Source organism: Schistocerca americana, chromosome 8, assembly GCF_021461395.2.
Source record: "Schistocerca americana isolate TAMUIC-IGC-003095 chromosome 8, iqSchAmer2.1, whole genome shotgun sequence".
Taxonomy (NCBI): domain Eukaryota; kingdom Metazoa; phylum Arthropoda; class Insecta; order Orthoptera; family Acrididae; genus Schistocerca; species Schistocerca americana.
Genome location: NC_060126.1, coordinates 67,332,935 through 67,348,832, shown reverse-complemented (window position 1 = coordinate 67,348,832; position 15,898 = coordinate 67,332,935). Strand labels below are relative to the sequence as shown.

At 41.0% G+C, this 15,898-nt stretch overlaps 1 protein-coding gene across 1 annotated transcript in view; it reads left to right on the top strand.

The window, feature by feature from the left end:
- LOC124544811 (regulator of microtubule dynamics protein 3-like) overlaps positions 1–15,898 on the top strand; it is a 90,184-nt gene that overhangs the window by 34,123 nt on the left and 40,163 nt on the right. Inside the window, exon 3 of the mRNA XM_047123501.1 lies at positions 606–717. Coding sequence (XP_046979457.1) covers positions 606–717 — 112 coding nt within the window. The remainder of the gene's footprint in view (positions 1–605; positions 718–15,898) is intronic.

Below are 15,898 nucleotides of genomic sequence, written 5' to 3'. Positions count from 1 at the left end.
AAAACATACGTTTTTGCTTGTTCTAATCAGGACTACTGAATTTATGGTAGACTTCTGTCATGCCTAATGTACAGTCCCTTGGTTGCCTTCAGAAACTAACGTGCAGATAGATAACCTGACAGAACCCCACTGTGCACTATATTTAACACTGTCACTAAAGGCATGTGCTGCTCTGTGCTACCTTCACTTCCACATGACATCTAGTTGGAGTTCCATCTAGTTGTAGTTCCAGATTTCGCTTTATGTAACAGTGTCACTCAACACAATAGGGGATATCAGACTCTTCATGTAACCAAAGAAGAATTATGTAATGGCCTTGTGAGGTGATAACTGAGCAGCAAGAAATACTAGTGTATTATAGCCAGAGTGACATACCTCAGTAGTTTATAACATGTACTGATGACTACCTGCAGCAATGACCAAAGTGTTGCACAATACAGTTGCAGATTTGTTTCCCTCAAACACACTCCTGCACAAGAAGCTTACATGTGCACAAGGGATTTTCTTGATCTGATAGGTTTGCAGTGACTTGTATAATGATAGCATCAGTGATTTGTGTACTCCATTTGTATTTCTTGAACCTGATGTGAAGTTGTCGGTTCCAGTACTCCGAGGAACCCGAGGTACTGTGGCGGCTCGCGCAGGCATCGCACGCCCTGACAGCAACTATGGAGGATGCAGTAACTCCTGAGAGGAAGAAATCCATTATACAGAAGGGTCAGCAACAGTAAACATCACTTTTTTTTGTATTGGTTAGTCATTTGCAAGGCTTCATATCGCTGGTTTTTCCTTACATCAGACCCCCCCCCCCTCTCTCTCTCTCTCTCTCTCTCTCTCTCTCTCCCCCCCCCCCTCCCTCCCTCCCGCCCTCCCCCCCGCTCTCTCTCTCTTCCCCCCCCCCTCTCTCTCTCCCCCCCCCCCCCCCCTCTCTCTCTCTCTCTCTCTCTCTCTCTCTCTCTCTCTCTCTCTCTCTCTCTCTCTCTCTCTCTCTGTGTGTGTGTGTGTGTGTGTGTGTGTGTGTGTGTGTGTGTGTGTGTGTGTGTGTGTGTGTGTTCCTTGGCATAAAAAGGATGTTCAGAGTCGTTTTCTTACTATCATCCCTAAGAATCTGCTTATGAAACAATAAGTTGTGGAGTTATGTGAAGAAACATGAACATTGAAAATGGAAATGAGCATTTGGTGTCATTGGCCAGGAGGCCCCTTATGGGGCAGATCCGGCCATCTTGGTGCAGGTCTTATTACATTCGACGCCACATTGGGCGACCTGCATGCCAGATGGGGATGAAATGATGATGAAGACAACACAACGCCCAGTCCCTGAGCGGAGAAAATCCCCAACCCAGCCAGGAATCTAACCCGGGCGCCTTAGGTCGGCAGTCCGTCATGCTGACCATTCAGCTATCGGGGCAGAAAAGAGGAACATTAAAGTCTTGTAATGCAAACCAGCCAACTTTTATGGTTTTCTTACAGCTGATCCATAAAATTTGTGGAAATTGCAGCATTTTGTGGATAGACAGTGTCATTTTATGACTTCACAGACAAAAATTTTAAACATTAACATTCAATAATCATCCTATTTCCATACAATCGATTGTCTGCGTGCGTCAAAGACAAGTCTACAATAGTCGATAACCCATTTGTTGATATGACTGGTACTTTAACCTGTGATGTTTGTGTCATCAGTGGAATTGAATTTAATGCCGGGATAACAGTTCTTCCATGTGAATCTTCCATGTAGCCAGGGTCTACTCCGCAAATTCTGTGTTCCGCTCTGTTTGCTTGTTGTGATTTAACTCATATTGTTTGCCCATGAGTGGATCAATTACATTCATTCCACATGTGTGTGTTTTTTACTGTGTGCATATTCTTTGTTCATTAGGTTAACATCATGTTAATTTAATTGTTTAAGACTTTGTGTGCTTTTACATGTTTCAATGAAGTGTTTGACTGCCTTTAGTGTTTATGCTATAATTTTATGTTATGTTCAGTGAGCCAGGATGTTTCATTACATATCAATACATTTGTTCTTGAACATTTTCGTATGCTATATTACTATTGTAGGATTCGTGAATAAATCCAACAAGAAACAGTACTTCCAGACATTTAAAGAATCATAGTTTGATGATTTTCTGTGCATATTAAAATCAAGAAAGGGAGAAAAAATTGCCTTTTGCATGGTGTCTGGGTGTGAAATTAATATTGCAAATGGTGGAAGAAACGATGTAAGTAATCATGTGAAATGCATTAAACATGGAAGTCATGTTAAATTGATGGAAGATAACAAGAAAATCAACACCTTTTTTGCCAAGCCTGGAAACATTGACACTGATGTAATTAGGATCGAGTGTCTGTTTACTTCCTTTTTGGTGGGACACAGTGTGCCTTTAAATGCGGCTGCTCATGCTGGTACTTTATTTAAGGTGATGTTTCCCACATCAGAAGTTGCCAAGAAATATAGCTGTGGTTGCACGGAAGTGACATGCATTGTAAACAAATGGCAAAAAATGTGTCGTCTGAAGTTGTTAAGTGCGTTCAGAGTAGACCATTTTCTGTGGCAGTGGATGGAAGCAAAGATATGGATGACAAGTTGTATCCTGTTGTTGTCACATTTTATGATATTGCACGGGAAAAAGTAGTGAGCACTGTGCCATCCATACCAGTGTTACACAGGGACTCAACAGGGCAAAACATAGGTAACCTGATGTTATCACAGCTGAATTCTCATAACATACCAATTGAAAACTGTGTGGCTTTCGGCTTCAACAATGGTCCTGTTATGATAGGACATAGAAATGGGGTTTCAGCAGTTCTGAATGAAGTTCAATCAGGTAACTGCTATCATAGGTTGCATTTCTCACCTGATTAATCTAGCCGCTGAAAAAGGTGCTAGGAGATTACCACTTAAAGTGGATGAGGTTCTTGTTGAAATGTTTTATTTCTTAGAGAAGAGTGTTGAAAGAAAAGAATGCCTTCAGAAATTCCAGAACTTTCACAATAAAGAGGCAAAGAAAATTCTGAAGCATGTATGTACCAGGTGGTTATCTTTGGACATATGTTTGGGTAAACTACTGGACCTGTGGGATCTGCTTCTTTTTTTTCTTCACGGAGGAAGTAGTATTATGTGCCCAAAACATTTCCACAAGCTTGACGTCTTTAAGAATAACTAGTGTTGAGCGAAGTTGATCCAAAGAGTGTCAGAAGAAGAGAATTCTTGATTCTGCTACTATGTATGCCCCTAAAAGAAAAGCGTATTCTTCTGTGACAAAGCCATCCTAAAAAGTAAGACTTCTGCTACAACATATGAAGAAAAAATGTTTGTTCCTGACCTCAGGTGACTATTCATGTGTTTGATAAATTCAGTATTGCCCTTCAGACTTCTTCCTCACAAGTTCACTTTTTATTAGAACTTCCAACGGATTTGCTAAAGCAGTTGTTCATCAAGTTTGTTAAGCCCAAAATTGTCAAAAGCTCCTCATTGCTTGAAGTTGAGTACAACTTGATTCAAAATCAAAGAAGTGATGATGAGTTAGTTATCGGCATTCAGACTTCAAACGTAGCAAATTATCTCCGGGATAGAGCTAAACCCCATTTCTTTTCGTCAACTTTGTACTGCCTGTGGCTACACCATCCACAAGTTTCCACTCAAGATGATATGTTAAAGCACGCTCAAGTTGCAAGGTTAGACAAAATTGAAAATGGGTAGTTTTCTTCCACATGTCTAACTACAGACGAGGTGGTGAATGAGCTTCAGACAGAGTTCACAGCTCTTCAGGTAGATGACACTTTGGCTGCAAATCAAGATGCTGCAAGTGATTCTAGTTGGCCACAGATATCAAGAATTTGTGGAGCCAATGGACTTCTCAAGTATAACCGAATTTCTAGAGTAATGCTCTCTCCCTATTCTCGCCATACTCTGTAGCAGTGCAGAATGTGAACATGCTTTCAGCCTTGTGAAGAAAAATAGAACAGAGTTCAGATCATCCCTGTCCAATGAATATCTGGAAGACTAAGGGTTCTGGTCCCTGTTACGATGAAACTTTTTCTCAAGACTTTTTGCAGGAAGCTAAAAAGGCCACAACTATGACTAAGTCAAACTAGCGTGTGATCTGCAGTGTGTAAATTATTTCTTGCCTTTGTTACATTAAACAAGTTTCATTGTGTAAAGCCTTTTTCAATCATCGCATATCTGCTTAATTTATCATGAAAGTTCTATTATGTATGCTCCAAACCAATATTCACCACATCTGCTGTTGTTTAACATGGATTTCTTCTGGATTGTTATGTTCATCTACAAATCATTGGCCTATGATTTATGTAGACATGATTTTATTGAGGTATCCTGTTTAAAACATGAATTATTTTATTTTGTAGCTCAGTAGTAGTATTATTTTCATCAAGGCAGGGTATGTTGAAAATCGTTTAGATTTTTGTCATGCGTGAGTTTGAGTGATGGCCCTTTTCCAAAGCTGGCCGGTGTGGTAATGTTTGTTGCCCTGTTGTGGCTACTTTGGCACACTCTCCTTGGGGGCTCGCCACTGTTTGGTGAATATGTGCTTAGCTACTGCAGGTCCCCAGCCTTTGCAGCATTGCTTCCTCTTTCTGTGCTGCAAACCTACATTTCAACTATCACTTACCTCCTCTGACTTTCCATCAGACACTCCGTTCGGTGCAGACCCTGCCAGGACTTGGTTCACAATTTTAGTCTTGATTTCTAATTTCATTCCTGGTACTATCTTCACCTTCCATTAATGATTATATGGTCCCCATAATTTTACAAAAGTGCATGTTGTGCAGGTAAGGTTACACACTGTGGTGTATGCTCTGCCTCTGTGCCCATCCACCCTGGCACCCTTCCTTCCTGTTGTCATAGTACACCCAAAAGCTAGCATGGTAGCCAGTTCATTGTGGGGGCTTTGTAAAGTACCTGCACAATGGTATCCCCCCTGGAGCATGCAGGGATCACACTGTAAGTTCCTGGGCTGCACACTCTCCGTGTATGTCATGGAGTATGTGCCCATCGTGACTGGGGCACAGGGATTCCCAGCAACAGATTATTGGCCATTTAGCTGTTGCTGTAGCTGGGTGGTACCGTGGGGAGAGTGTCATTCAGAGTGGGTAACACCATGGCGAATAGTTTGCACATGATGCTACTTAAACTTTCTCCCGCTGGTGGTCTCTCAGCCCTAGGAGTCTCTTCAAATGGAAAGACCTCATACAATGCAGCAAAGTACATTTGCAATGAATTCCCATCTCTTGCCATGCGGTGGGAGGAATGCAGGACTAATTGATGCGGAACAAAATCCTCCCCCTCCAATACCTGATATGTACCACGGCCAACAGAGACACCTTTTCACCAACAAAGCCTCTATTTTTTGTGGTAAACATTGAAGTCAAATATAAAGAAGTTGCACCCATATCTAAGATGAAGATTGGTTCCCTCATTATTAAAACATCATCTCCTGCCCAGCCACAGGCACTGCTCTCTTATGAAAAATTGGGTGACATTCCCATGACGGGCCTTTCTGTTGCTTCCACTTCACCCAATTCAGGAGCATTAGCTCCCCACTTGCCAGAGACAACAGTCCCTGATCCCCCAGCCAGAGGCACGCCATCTTCGTCTGGCTTCTCTAGCTCCATCCACATTTCCTGCTGGCCCACAACCAGACGCCAGCTTCTGGCTGAAGTAACCACAGGCTGCTGGCTTTTGGACTTCTCGTTCTTCCTTTCTCCCTGAAACCAATTCAGGGAAACATTCTCTGTCCGCCTCTTTTAAGGAGAGGGAGGACAAGAAGAAGTACTCTAAGATCAGGGTGTATACGCTCCACACTCCAGGACAACCGTGAAATCCGGGAAAAACTTGGGAATTTTTTTTACAATTCCGAGAATTTTTCATTGTTTTAGTCTTGATTTAAATTTTTGTTATTTTGACTGGTAAGAACTAATAGACAACAAAGAATTTTACTGTAGCATGCTACTGCAGAATAGTACTGCAACAATAAAATGTAAAAAATGGAATAAAATCAAAATAAAACTTAAGTTGGAAAGGAAATGCGCCATTTACAGCAACAAAACACAGTGCACACACAAGCGCCTGCCTAAGGCAAAATGTGTCAAAGGCTTTAGGATGAAGACAATAGAATACTTCATAACAGCAAACTACTTCTGGTGAGTCTGACGTCATAACTGTTTTATTCAGTTTGGTTTGAACAATGCCAGCAGGCTCCTGCACATGCGCAGTTGAGTTGTGTATGAGCAGTACTTTCCACTTCTGGCTACTTGAAGTGTGACTGCGGCAATAGCAAGAAGCAGTCATGCTACCCAGATAACTATTTCTGGCCTGCCTAAGCTGCCAGATTCACATATGTGTGGAGCAGTCTGGGTTGTAGTGGGGAGAGGGATAGTGACCCGTGTTTATGTTTAGTGATTTTGCTGCTTAACCTCATATACAGTTCACACATCAAATGAAAACAAAACAGATTCCTGTGGCCAGGAGCTATCAAGTGAATTAAAATTCAGGCACATAATTATGGAAGGCTAAAATATGTTGTTAGTTTCAGTTTTCTGATTTTATTTTATTTCCACATTTTTGCCAGTCAAGCATTAATCACATTGCACAACAAAAAAGTTATTTTTGTTGGTTTGCTAAATAAAAGTAGCTTTTCTTAATCTTTTCTGTAGATGCAGTCAATTTATAAGAAAGAAAATTTTCATTCCACGCTATTACTTAGTTTTAACTGTTCACTGAATGTCAAGTGCACATTTTCATCTTTTGGCATGTATGGAATTATGCCATAATAAAGAACCTAACATGAGACAATACAGTACTGGTACTCCAAGGAAATTTGCATTCCGAAAAGCGCACTGAAAACCTTAATGTCAGGTTAGGGCCTAATTCATTGTAAATCAGGATTTATGAAAGTGTCCTTTAAGCCGAATTATGCATTTTAGTATAGTTTATGAAATTTCTGTGATCTTGGAGTATCCTCTGATGTCCTATTTCTTTTATGACATAATGTAAGAACTCTTAATGCTGTATGTGTACAAACATACGGGCTTCCTGCATCATTGGAGCAGCCCATGCACAGTAACACCTGTTTTCTGGTGCTCTCTGGCACCTGCTGAAACGAACCCCTGTCAAAAGGTCATGGGAAAATATTGTGAACGGCTCTTTGAAAAGCTTTGTTTTCAAAGGAAATTTCCTTTTATGGAAGTTGAATTATGTTACATATGAGAATGTGCAGCGAATTTCTTAAATAACAGAGCGTTTAACTCTCATTTAAAATTAACACTTTGAGTACCAACCACTTGGTATAAGACCAGACATTAATGTCATTGTTTAAAATTTTACTGGCACATTTGTGTGATGTATGCAAAAGCTTAGCTTTTCTTGCAGCTTATTAATCTTCAAGATCAATATTATTCATGAAAACTTAGCTTTTCTTGTAGCTACTCTATGTACATCAATGTAAACCAGTAACTTTTCCTACTTGTGTGTTAATGTTTCTATTGGCTGACTGCATCAAGTTTCCTATGCTCTGAATATCTGCTGTCATTGGCTGGCAAGATTATGTGACATGAGCTGTGATTGGTGTACAAAAGCACGTTGCAATGTTTTAGAAATTAATGTGCAGTGTGGGGTGGAATTCAAATTCATACTCTCATAATACGAAAAAAGCAGCGTACGTGTTTCTGTACATGAAAGATCTTATCAAAACGCATTTTTACCCCCCCAGTTTCATTTTCAAAAGTGCCGGGAAGTTCTACGCTGGTGTATCAAATGTTTACAATTCAAAGGATTAATGTTTTTACTGTTCGGAGGGAAACTACACTGTCGCTTATCATGGAAAAAGTGTATTTTAACCTTGGAGGAAGTGTATTTTCACTTGGCAAAAAGTGCGTTTTTAACCAGGAGATCCGGGAATTTTTTTCTTGTCCGTGTGTACAACCTGAAGATGAACGAAACTCTGGTGGCCTGCACGCCACTGGACTCTGCATGTACTGCTTCTGCGCCCAAGGTGGAGATCCCCTGAGACACCAGATCGCCCTAGGTAATGTGCCACAGAACTATCTCATTGGATCCCCTGACATCCCAGTTGCAGTACATAAGCCTGTGTCAGCCCTGCCCCCTCGTGGTTGCTTCATGCCCCCACAGTATTCAAGACCCTCTTACCCCTCCAGTGGAATTGTAATGGATTTTTCCACCATCCGACCGAACTATGACAACTATGACACCTTTTAAGCACGTACATGACATTGTGTATTCCCATCCAGGAAACAGTTTCCAGCAATTCGGATCCCAGCCCTTTGTGGCTGCTGAGGCCATTTTTAAGAATCATACCAACTATGAGGACCTTGTGCCTCTTGATACCATAGGAGGCTATGGCTGTGCGGATATAGGCACATGAGGACTTTATCATCTGTAATGTGTATATTTCATGAATGAAATTAGTGGTACAGCAGTAGCTGCGAAAAGGTGAAACACATGGTTACAGATAGTTCAGCCTTAGATAGAGTGAATCTTTGGAAAATGATTGGATGAGAGTAAAACATCTTGACTGCATGACTGGTTCTGCCCCCCCCCCCCTCCCCCGCTCCCCCCCCCCCCCCCTCTCTCTCTCTCTCTCTCTCTCTCTCTCTCTCTCTCTCTCTCTCTCTCACACACACACACACACACACACACACACACACACACACACACACCAGATTCATCTTTCTTTAGGCTTCATAATCTTGTAATCCCACACTTGAATTACATGAGACAAGAAAATGCACAATGACATTAACTGGCGTAGTCGATAGAGTTTATGTGACTGTTGCCCCATGGCACACTCCACGAGTGGGATTGGTGGTGTATGCAGGACGGACAAAGTGGTGGGAACTCAGTAAATCAGCTCACCTGGTAATGGCGTCTTGGTTTAATGATGAAATATCGTGACACTTTATGTTCAATGTTACATCCAAGAATTTTTACTTCTGCAAAAGTATGGCTTGGTATGAATCCTACTAGCCCACAGTGCTTGTGGATTTTGACCATCTTCATTAATCAAGGCATTCCCAAGCAGCTGTTATCTGATTGTATACATTATTTTGTGTGCCATGTTATTTCGTGCTAAATCGTAGTGTCTTCTGAGGTCTGTGTCAGTTTTGTGAGATCAGCCTTTGTATGGACCGCATGCTCTATATTAAATGCCACGTGATGTGTCGGTGGTCAGCGCCATGTGACTTAGTTTCAGATTCCTTTTTTACATGCTTGCATGGCTTATAGACTCTTAATCACTGACTAGTCTTTGTCAGCCTTCAGATATGAAAATGTTAATTAATAAACTTACGTGACAATCCAACAGAATTGTCTCCACCAGAATAGTCTTTTCTTCTCATCCCATGTGGTAAGTCTCCCTTGTCCCACAGTTCTGGGTGACTTTGCTGGAATCCAGTCCTTTTTCTTCAGCCCTCCTCTTTCCCCTTCGAACCTTCTGCCTGAAGAAGGGCCCATTGGCTCCAAAAGCTTGCCTGATTATAACCTTCTTTTATGTGTGTGTTCTTCCGCCACTTGTTGAGTAGATTTTGTCTACACAATTAAATTATTTTGTCAAATATTGGTTGTTTTTGTTGTCATATTAATCAAACAGAATTGTTACATAGCTCTAACGAGGAGGGGGGGGGGGGAAGTACTCTTCCAGCACCAAAACAGCCTTTTTGTGCATTTTTTAACCTTTGTATGTCACACATCATTTAATAATAGCATTTACACATGTGACAGTGAGTTGTTTCTTTTGTCCCAAATGTCATGTAAGACATTTGTATAATTTATCTGCATTCAACCAACCGTAACTTGCAGAATTTTCATCACTTGTTCATGTATACCAGGCATGGCAACCTCTTGGTAAGCCACAAGCGCGATTCGTGTATTTGCTTAAGCTTGGGGGCCATGTTATTATGTGACACTGCAGCAGTGGTCTTAGCACATGAAGTCAAAACTATGGCATCCATTACGTTAACACACATGGGTTAAGGTACGAATGGTACCCCTTTCCCGTTATGCCACACCAACAAAATTATGCCTCAAAACATGCATTTTTAAGAGTACATTTATTTTATGTTCACCCCATACTCAGATGTTTAGATTTATTTACACATATGAACACTGTTTCTTTACTTATGACATTTTACAATAGTTGTCTTAAAAACTTCGTTGCAAAATTCTGCAGTGGCTTGCTCCTTCTCCCGTGAATTTCTTCCATGGTCTGGATCTGACCTGTGGGCCGCCCATTGCCCACTAGTGTTTTAGACATTCAAGTAGTTGTTGCAAGTGTCCAATAAATTTAAAGAGTTTTTTTTTTCTTTTTACCCAGAGTAGTACCTTTTCCAAACACAGTGTTGCACTCCTGCTCATTAAGTTTATCATTTAATGCAGTCATAATTTTGTGATTTCTCTCCTTTTCAGCCCCCAATTCTTATTTGATACTCTCTAGCTCCCTTCCAGTCACTTGGTGCTGTTTGTGAAAATCTCAGTTCACATCTTCAAATGTTTCCATTACCACATCAGTTAATTCAGTTGTAAATTTTGGCATATTTTCACACTCTTTTGCATACCTTATTCTTGTTCTTGATTAATCTTTCCAGTTTCGTGATTGTTACTTCAGTTCTGTCTGTTTATGACTATTTCTTTCAGTGGTAGCTAATATTGTCAATAATACATCATTATTAGTTGCCTGCATAACTGTGTCAGTTACACATTCCTACGTTGCAGACATCGCTACTGAATTGTCTGTTACACTATTATGATCATCTGCCACCAGTCCAGATTCATTTTCATACAACCAACAATCGAAAATTATGATCACTGTGTATATATCACTTGATACTAACTGCATCTTTCAGTGATCTTCCTCCATTAACATTGACTGCCAGTATAATAATAGTCTACTACTGAATACTTTCACCGTCACTTACTAATGAATAACTATCAAATCTTCATTTCACGATATTTCATTTGGACACCTGCCAGTCTCAACTGGGCAGTTGCCAGTCATCTTCAGGTGAGCCATAGAAGACTTTGATGGCTTACCTGAAGATGACTGGCAGGTGTCCAATTGAAATAACGTGGAATGAAGTTTACAACAACCAGCTGCAATCCCAAAATGTCTTAGAATGGTTTAATCATGTAGTGCAATGATAATATCAAATTTTAATGATGCACAACTGTGCTTTAGGCTCATGACTGTAGGAGTTAGGTTACTGCATTCTAAAATTATGAAGTCCAGGCTTGCCTAACAGCTGGTGTTTATTAACAATAAACATTTTTTGTTTTGGTGGTGTAGCAGCTGCTGTGGTTGCAGACTACATTATGGGAATTCAGGTCCACCTGTTAATGCAAACAAGTGTTCTTTTTAAATTCCCAAACACATTACAGTATCAGTGGGTACTTTTATTCAGTTCTTATCTTGTAGCATGTTCGATTCTGTAGGATGGTTTTTGCATTATTGTTTACTGGTAACCTGCCATCTGCAACGAGAGAACTTTAGTTATGCAGCTTTTGGTAGCAATGTTGGCCTGCAAACATACAGGGTGATTCCATGATGATGATACAAACTTACAAGGATGCTGTTGGAGAGTAATGTATGAGTTTGAGGTAAGGGACCGTAGTCCAGAAGCAATAGAGTAGAAAGGTGCAAGTGAAAATCCACTAAATTTTTGCCTTAGCCTCATGCAATGTTCAAACTAAGCACCCTAACGTGTGAAGCCTGATTATTGAGTACAGAATTCCTGCTGAATGCTCCCAAATACCATCAGATTATTTTCCCTGTTGATGGATTTGTAATGGCGTATGAAACTGTAAAATGTCAAGCCTACGGTGCAGTAACGATGTATTCCATTTATGTGCACAAGTTTTAGAATCTGTTACATTTTCAACAGTTGTTTAAAATGGCGTCCTCCAGCATCATTGCAGCCATGGCATCCTCACACAAAGTTCTTTTGTAGCTGTTCTATTATATCCAGTGTCATTCAAACAGTGTTGCAGGCAGTGAGAATTCTTGGCAGGAGATCCTCTTCAGTCTTGACAGGCATTTCATACACTAAAGTTTTCGCAGCCACAAGAACTAATTAAGTAGGGTGAGATCAGTTGAATGTAGTGGCAATGAAACAGGACCTCCTCCTCTGCTTCTTCTCAGAGAATGTCTGATCTAGGTCTGTATGAACCCTCAGTCCGTAGTGAGATGGGGCTCCATTTTGGAATTACAGCTGTTGATGAATAACTAGTGGGATGTATTCCAGGAACCTGGTTAGTATCTTATAAGCACATTATACACTCACACATGTAAATGAGGAAGAAGAAGAAGAAGAAGAAGAAACAGGCGTAGTACATAATCACTGACACTGCCTGCTCACACATTGACGTATATTCTGTGTTCTTGGTGCTTCACAGCTGTAGTGCGAGCATTCTCGTGAGCTCAAACGTGCCCACTGCTACGATTTAGCATTCCGTCCGGTGAAACAGGTTTCACCCGTGAAAAGTACATAATTTGGAAAGTGAGGATCGACTGTAAGGTACTGAGAGAACCATTGGCTGAATACGACAAAGGTCCAGAGTCAGCAGAAGTCAAAACATGTGCTTACTATAGACGGTATGCGTGTAGCTGCATTTTCCAGTAGTACACACCACACGGTACTCTGTGAAACATTCATTTGAAGTACAACTGATTGAGTGTTGATTCTAGGTGCCTCAGCCACTTCAGCAAATACTGTAACTTCTAAGTCGGGAGTACATGTAATTTGCTGTCCTCCTCTGTTGTAGTGCTGTGGTACCAATTGTCCCGTTTCTCTTAATTTTTTGAAAATTCTTGGAAACATAGTATGAGCAGGATGTTTCCTACACAGATATTTGGTCCACCTTTCAGTTTATTTACCGCTTCCATTTGCTTGCCCCTACATGAAAATCATATCTGCAAATTCCATCGCCGGATGCGACTCTATTTTGTTACGACTGATCAGTGTTAGTGCTTCAACTTCTAACACAGACAGCAGTCTACTACAGTACAGACATTGTACACCCGGATTGCACAAGTTAGTGCACAGTATGCCATATGGATTATATTATATGGGATATTGTCCCAACCTCTACATCTAAGTGACCACTGGATTTGCGTACCCTACACTCTTAGGAATAACATGTATTCTAATGTCAAAGGTATCGGAACAATTTTTGCTTATAACTTCGGCGCAGTTGTTTCTGATCCAGGGTCCTTTACCTCAAATTGATATGTTGACCCTTCTCCATCATACCTGAAAGTTTATCATCATCACCACACCACACCACCACCACCATATTCGGCTCTGAATTGAACTTTTGGGAACGGGTGCTGATAACCTCGTTGTTGTGCGCCCTAAAACACTAATAATCATCAACCACCACCACCACCAGCCCCACCCCATATAAAGCTTTCTCATTACCTTTATGTCACTGTCAAAGATGCTACTCAGTGTTAACATTTTGAGAAAGTACTGTACTGGACTCAAAAGTGGACTGCAAATGTTTAGAAGTTGGATTCGCTGAAGAGCAGTATTATATTATGAAATAATATGTGCTTGTGAACTGTCTCACTGGAAATGGCAAGCTACCAATGTACTGTAAAGTATAGAGGGTCCTACAGAATCCAACATACTTAAGAATAAGAAATGAATAGAAGTATCCACTGATTATACTAGAAATGTGTTAAAACATATTTGAGCATTTAAAAAGAATAATTGTTTGCATAATACTCAGTCCTGAATTCCAATAATTTATTCACAACATTTGGTCTGCAAGAAACACAAGAAAAAAATTTATCCCTTCATGCTACTGCATTTCTGTGAGATAACAATTGATTAATGCTGCATATTCTCATTTAAATTTCTCTTATCAGAGGGCACCAGCATTGCATAATGTATCTTGCAGCTTCAGAAATAATGGTAATGTATAAGAACCCAGCACTTCCATGACTTTTTACATTGACACACTTTTGTAGACTATCTGCGATTTCCAGTTACATTACTGCAATGGTGGCCATCACAAGGCACAACTTCAGACACAGTTCATTCAGAATCATTCAGCACATTAATATAAATTATGTGAGAGTTACAAGAACTGTGTGATGAATTGTGTAGCCGCAACAGACCTATGAAATATGCATTTCCCACACCTCAGTGTGACCTCATTACTTAAACCCAATGATGCCTCCAAAACTGGAGAAATCCACCCTGTGACACCCTGCTATCAGTATCAGTTGCATCGACACAAACAAGGAAGGCGAGAAGTTGTGATGGCCAGTGGTAGCACTCCAAAATGATCCGTACAGGGTCAGTACCTTCCTGATGCTGTTTCAAGGCACTGCGCTGGTTGGTGTACAGTCGATGCTTCAGGACTGCACATTATCTGGCAGCCTTGACTTCCACTTAGTGAAAATCTAGAACAATTCATGGTGTCACTGTGTAGGGATTACCTTCTGAAGTAGTAGCGTACTGTGTGTTTATGACCACCTGACTTATTTCGTACTCCTGTTTTACCATGCTGTCCTGATTATTGTCAATGTTTAAATCTATGTTACATGGTGCATAATTTGATAAAAAAAGTCAGTGTACTATGTCCATGGAATTGTTAAAATAACTTAGCTGTGCAATGCTACTTGTTAAAAGTACTCTGTTAAAATATCCTGAAAGTAGAGAGAAAAAAAAGTATGCATCTGTTTCAGTTTTTATTGGTCCTTTGTGTCCCTTCCTTTTCCTTCTTTCTTCTACACTACTAGCCATTAAAATTGCTACACCACAAAGATGACGTGCTACAGACGTGAAATTTAACCGACAGGAAGAAGATGCTGTGAGATGCAAATGATTAGCTTTTCAGAGCATTCACACAAGGTTGGCGCTGGTGGTGATACCTACAATGTGCTGACATGAGGAAAGTTTCCAACCGATTTCTCATACAAAAACAGCAGTTGATCGGCATAGCCTGGTGAAATGTTGTTGTGATACCTAGTGTAACGAGGAGAAATGCGTACCATCACGTTTCCGACTTTGATAAAGGTCGTATTGTAGCTTATCGTGATTGCTGTTTATTGTATCGCGGCATTGCCGCTCGCATTGCTCGAGATCCAAAGACTGTTAGCAGAATATGAAATCGGTGGGTTCAGGAGGTTAATATGGAACACCGTGCTGGATCCCAACGGCCTCGTATTACTGGCAGTCGAGATGACAGGCATCTTATCCACATGGATGTAACAGATCGTGCAGCCACGTCTTGATCCCTGAGTCAAGACATGGGGACGTTTGCAAGACAACAACCATCTGCATGAACAGTTTGACGACGTTTGCAGTAGCATGAACTATCAGCTCAGAGACCATGGCTGCGGTTACCCTTGACGCTGCATCACAGACAGGAGCACCTGTTATGGTGTACTCAACGACGAACCGGGGTGCATGAATGGCAAAACGTCATTTTTCCGGATGAATCCAGGTTCTGTTTACAGCATCATTATGGTCGCATCCGTGTTTGGCGACATCGCGGTGAACGCACATTGGAAGCGTGTATTCGTCATCACCATACTGGCGTATCACCCGGCGTGATGGTATGGGGTGCCATTGGTTACAAGTCTTGGTCATCTCTTGTTTGCATTGATGGCACTTTGAACAGTGGACGTTACATTTCAGATGTGTTACTTCCCGTGGCTCTACTCTTCATTCGATCCCTGCGAAACCCTACATTTCAGCAGGATAATGCACGACCGCATGTTGCAGGTCCTGTATGGGCCTTTCTGGATACAGAAAATGTTCGACTGGTGCCCTGGCCAGCACATTCTCCAGATCTCTCATCAATTGAAAACGTCTGGTCAATGGTGGCCGAGCAACTGGCTCGTCACAATAC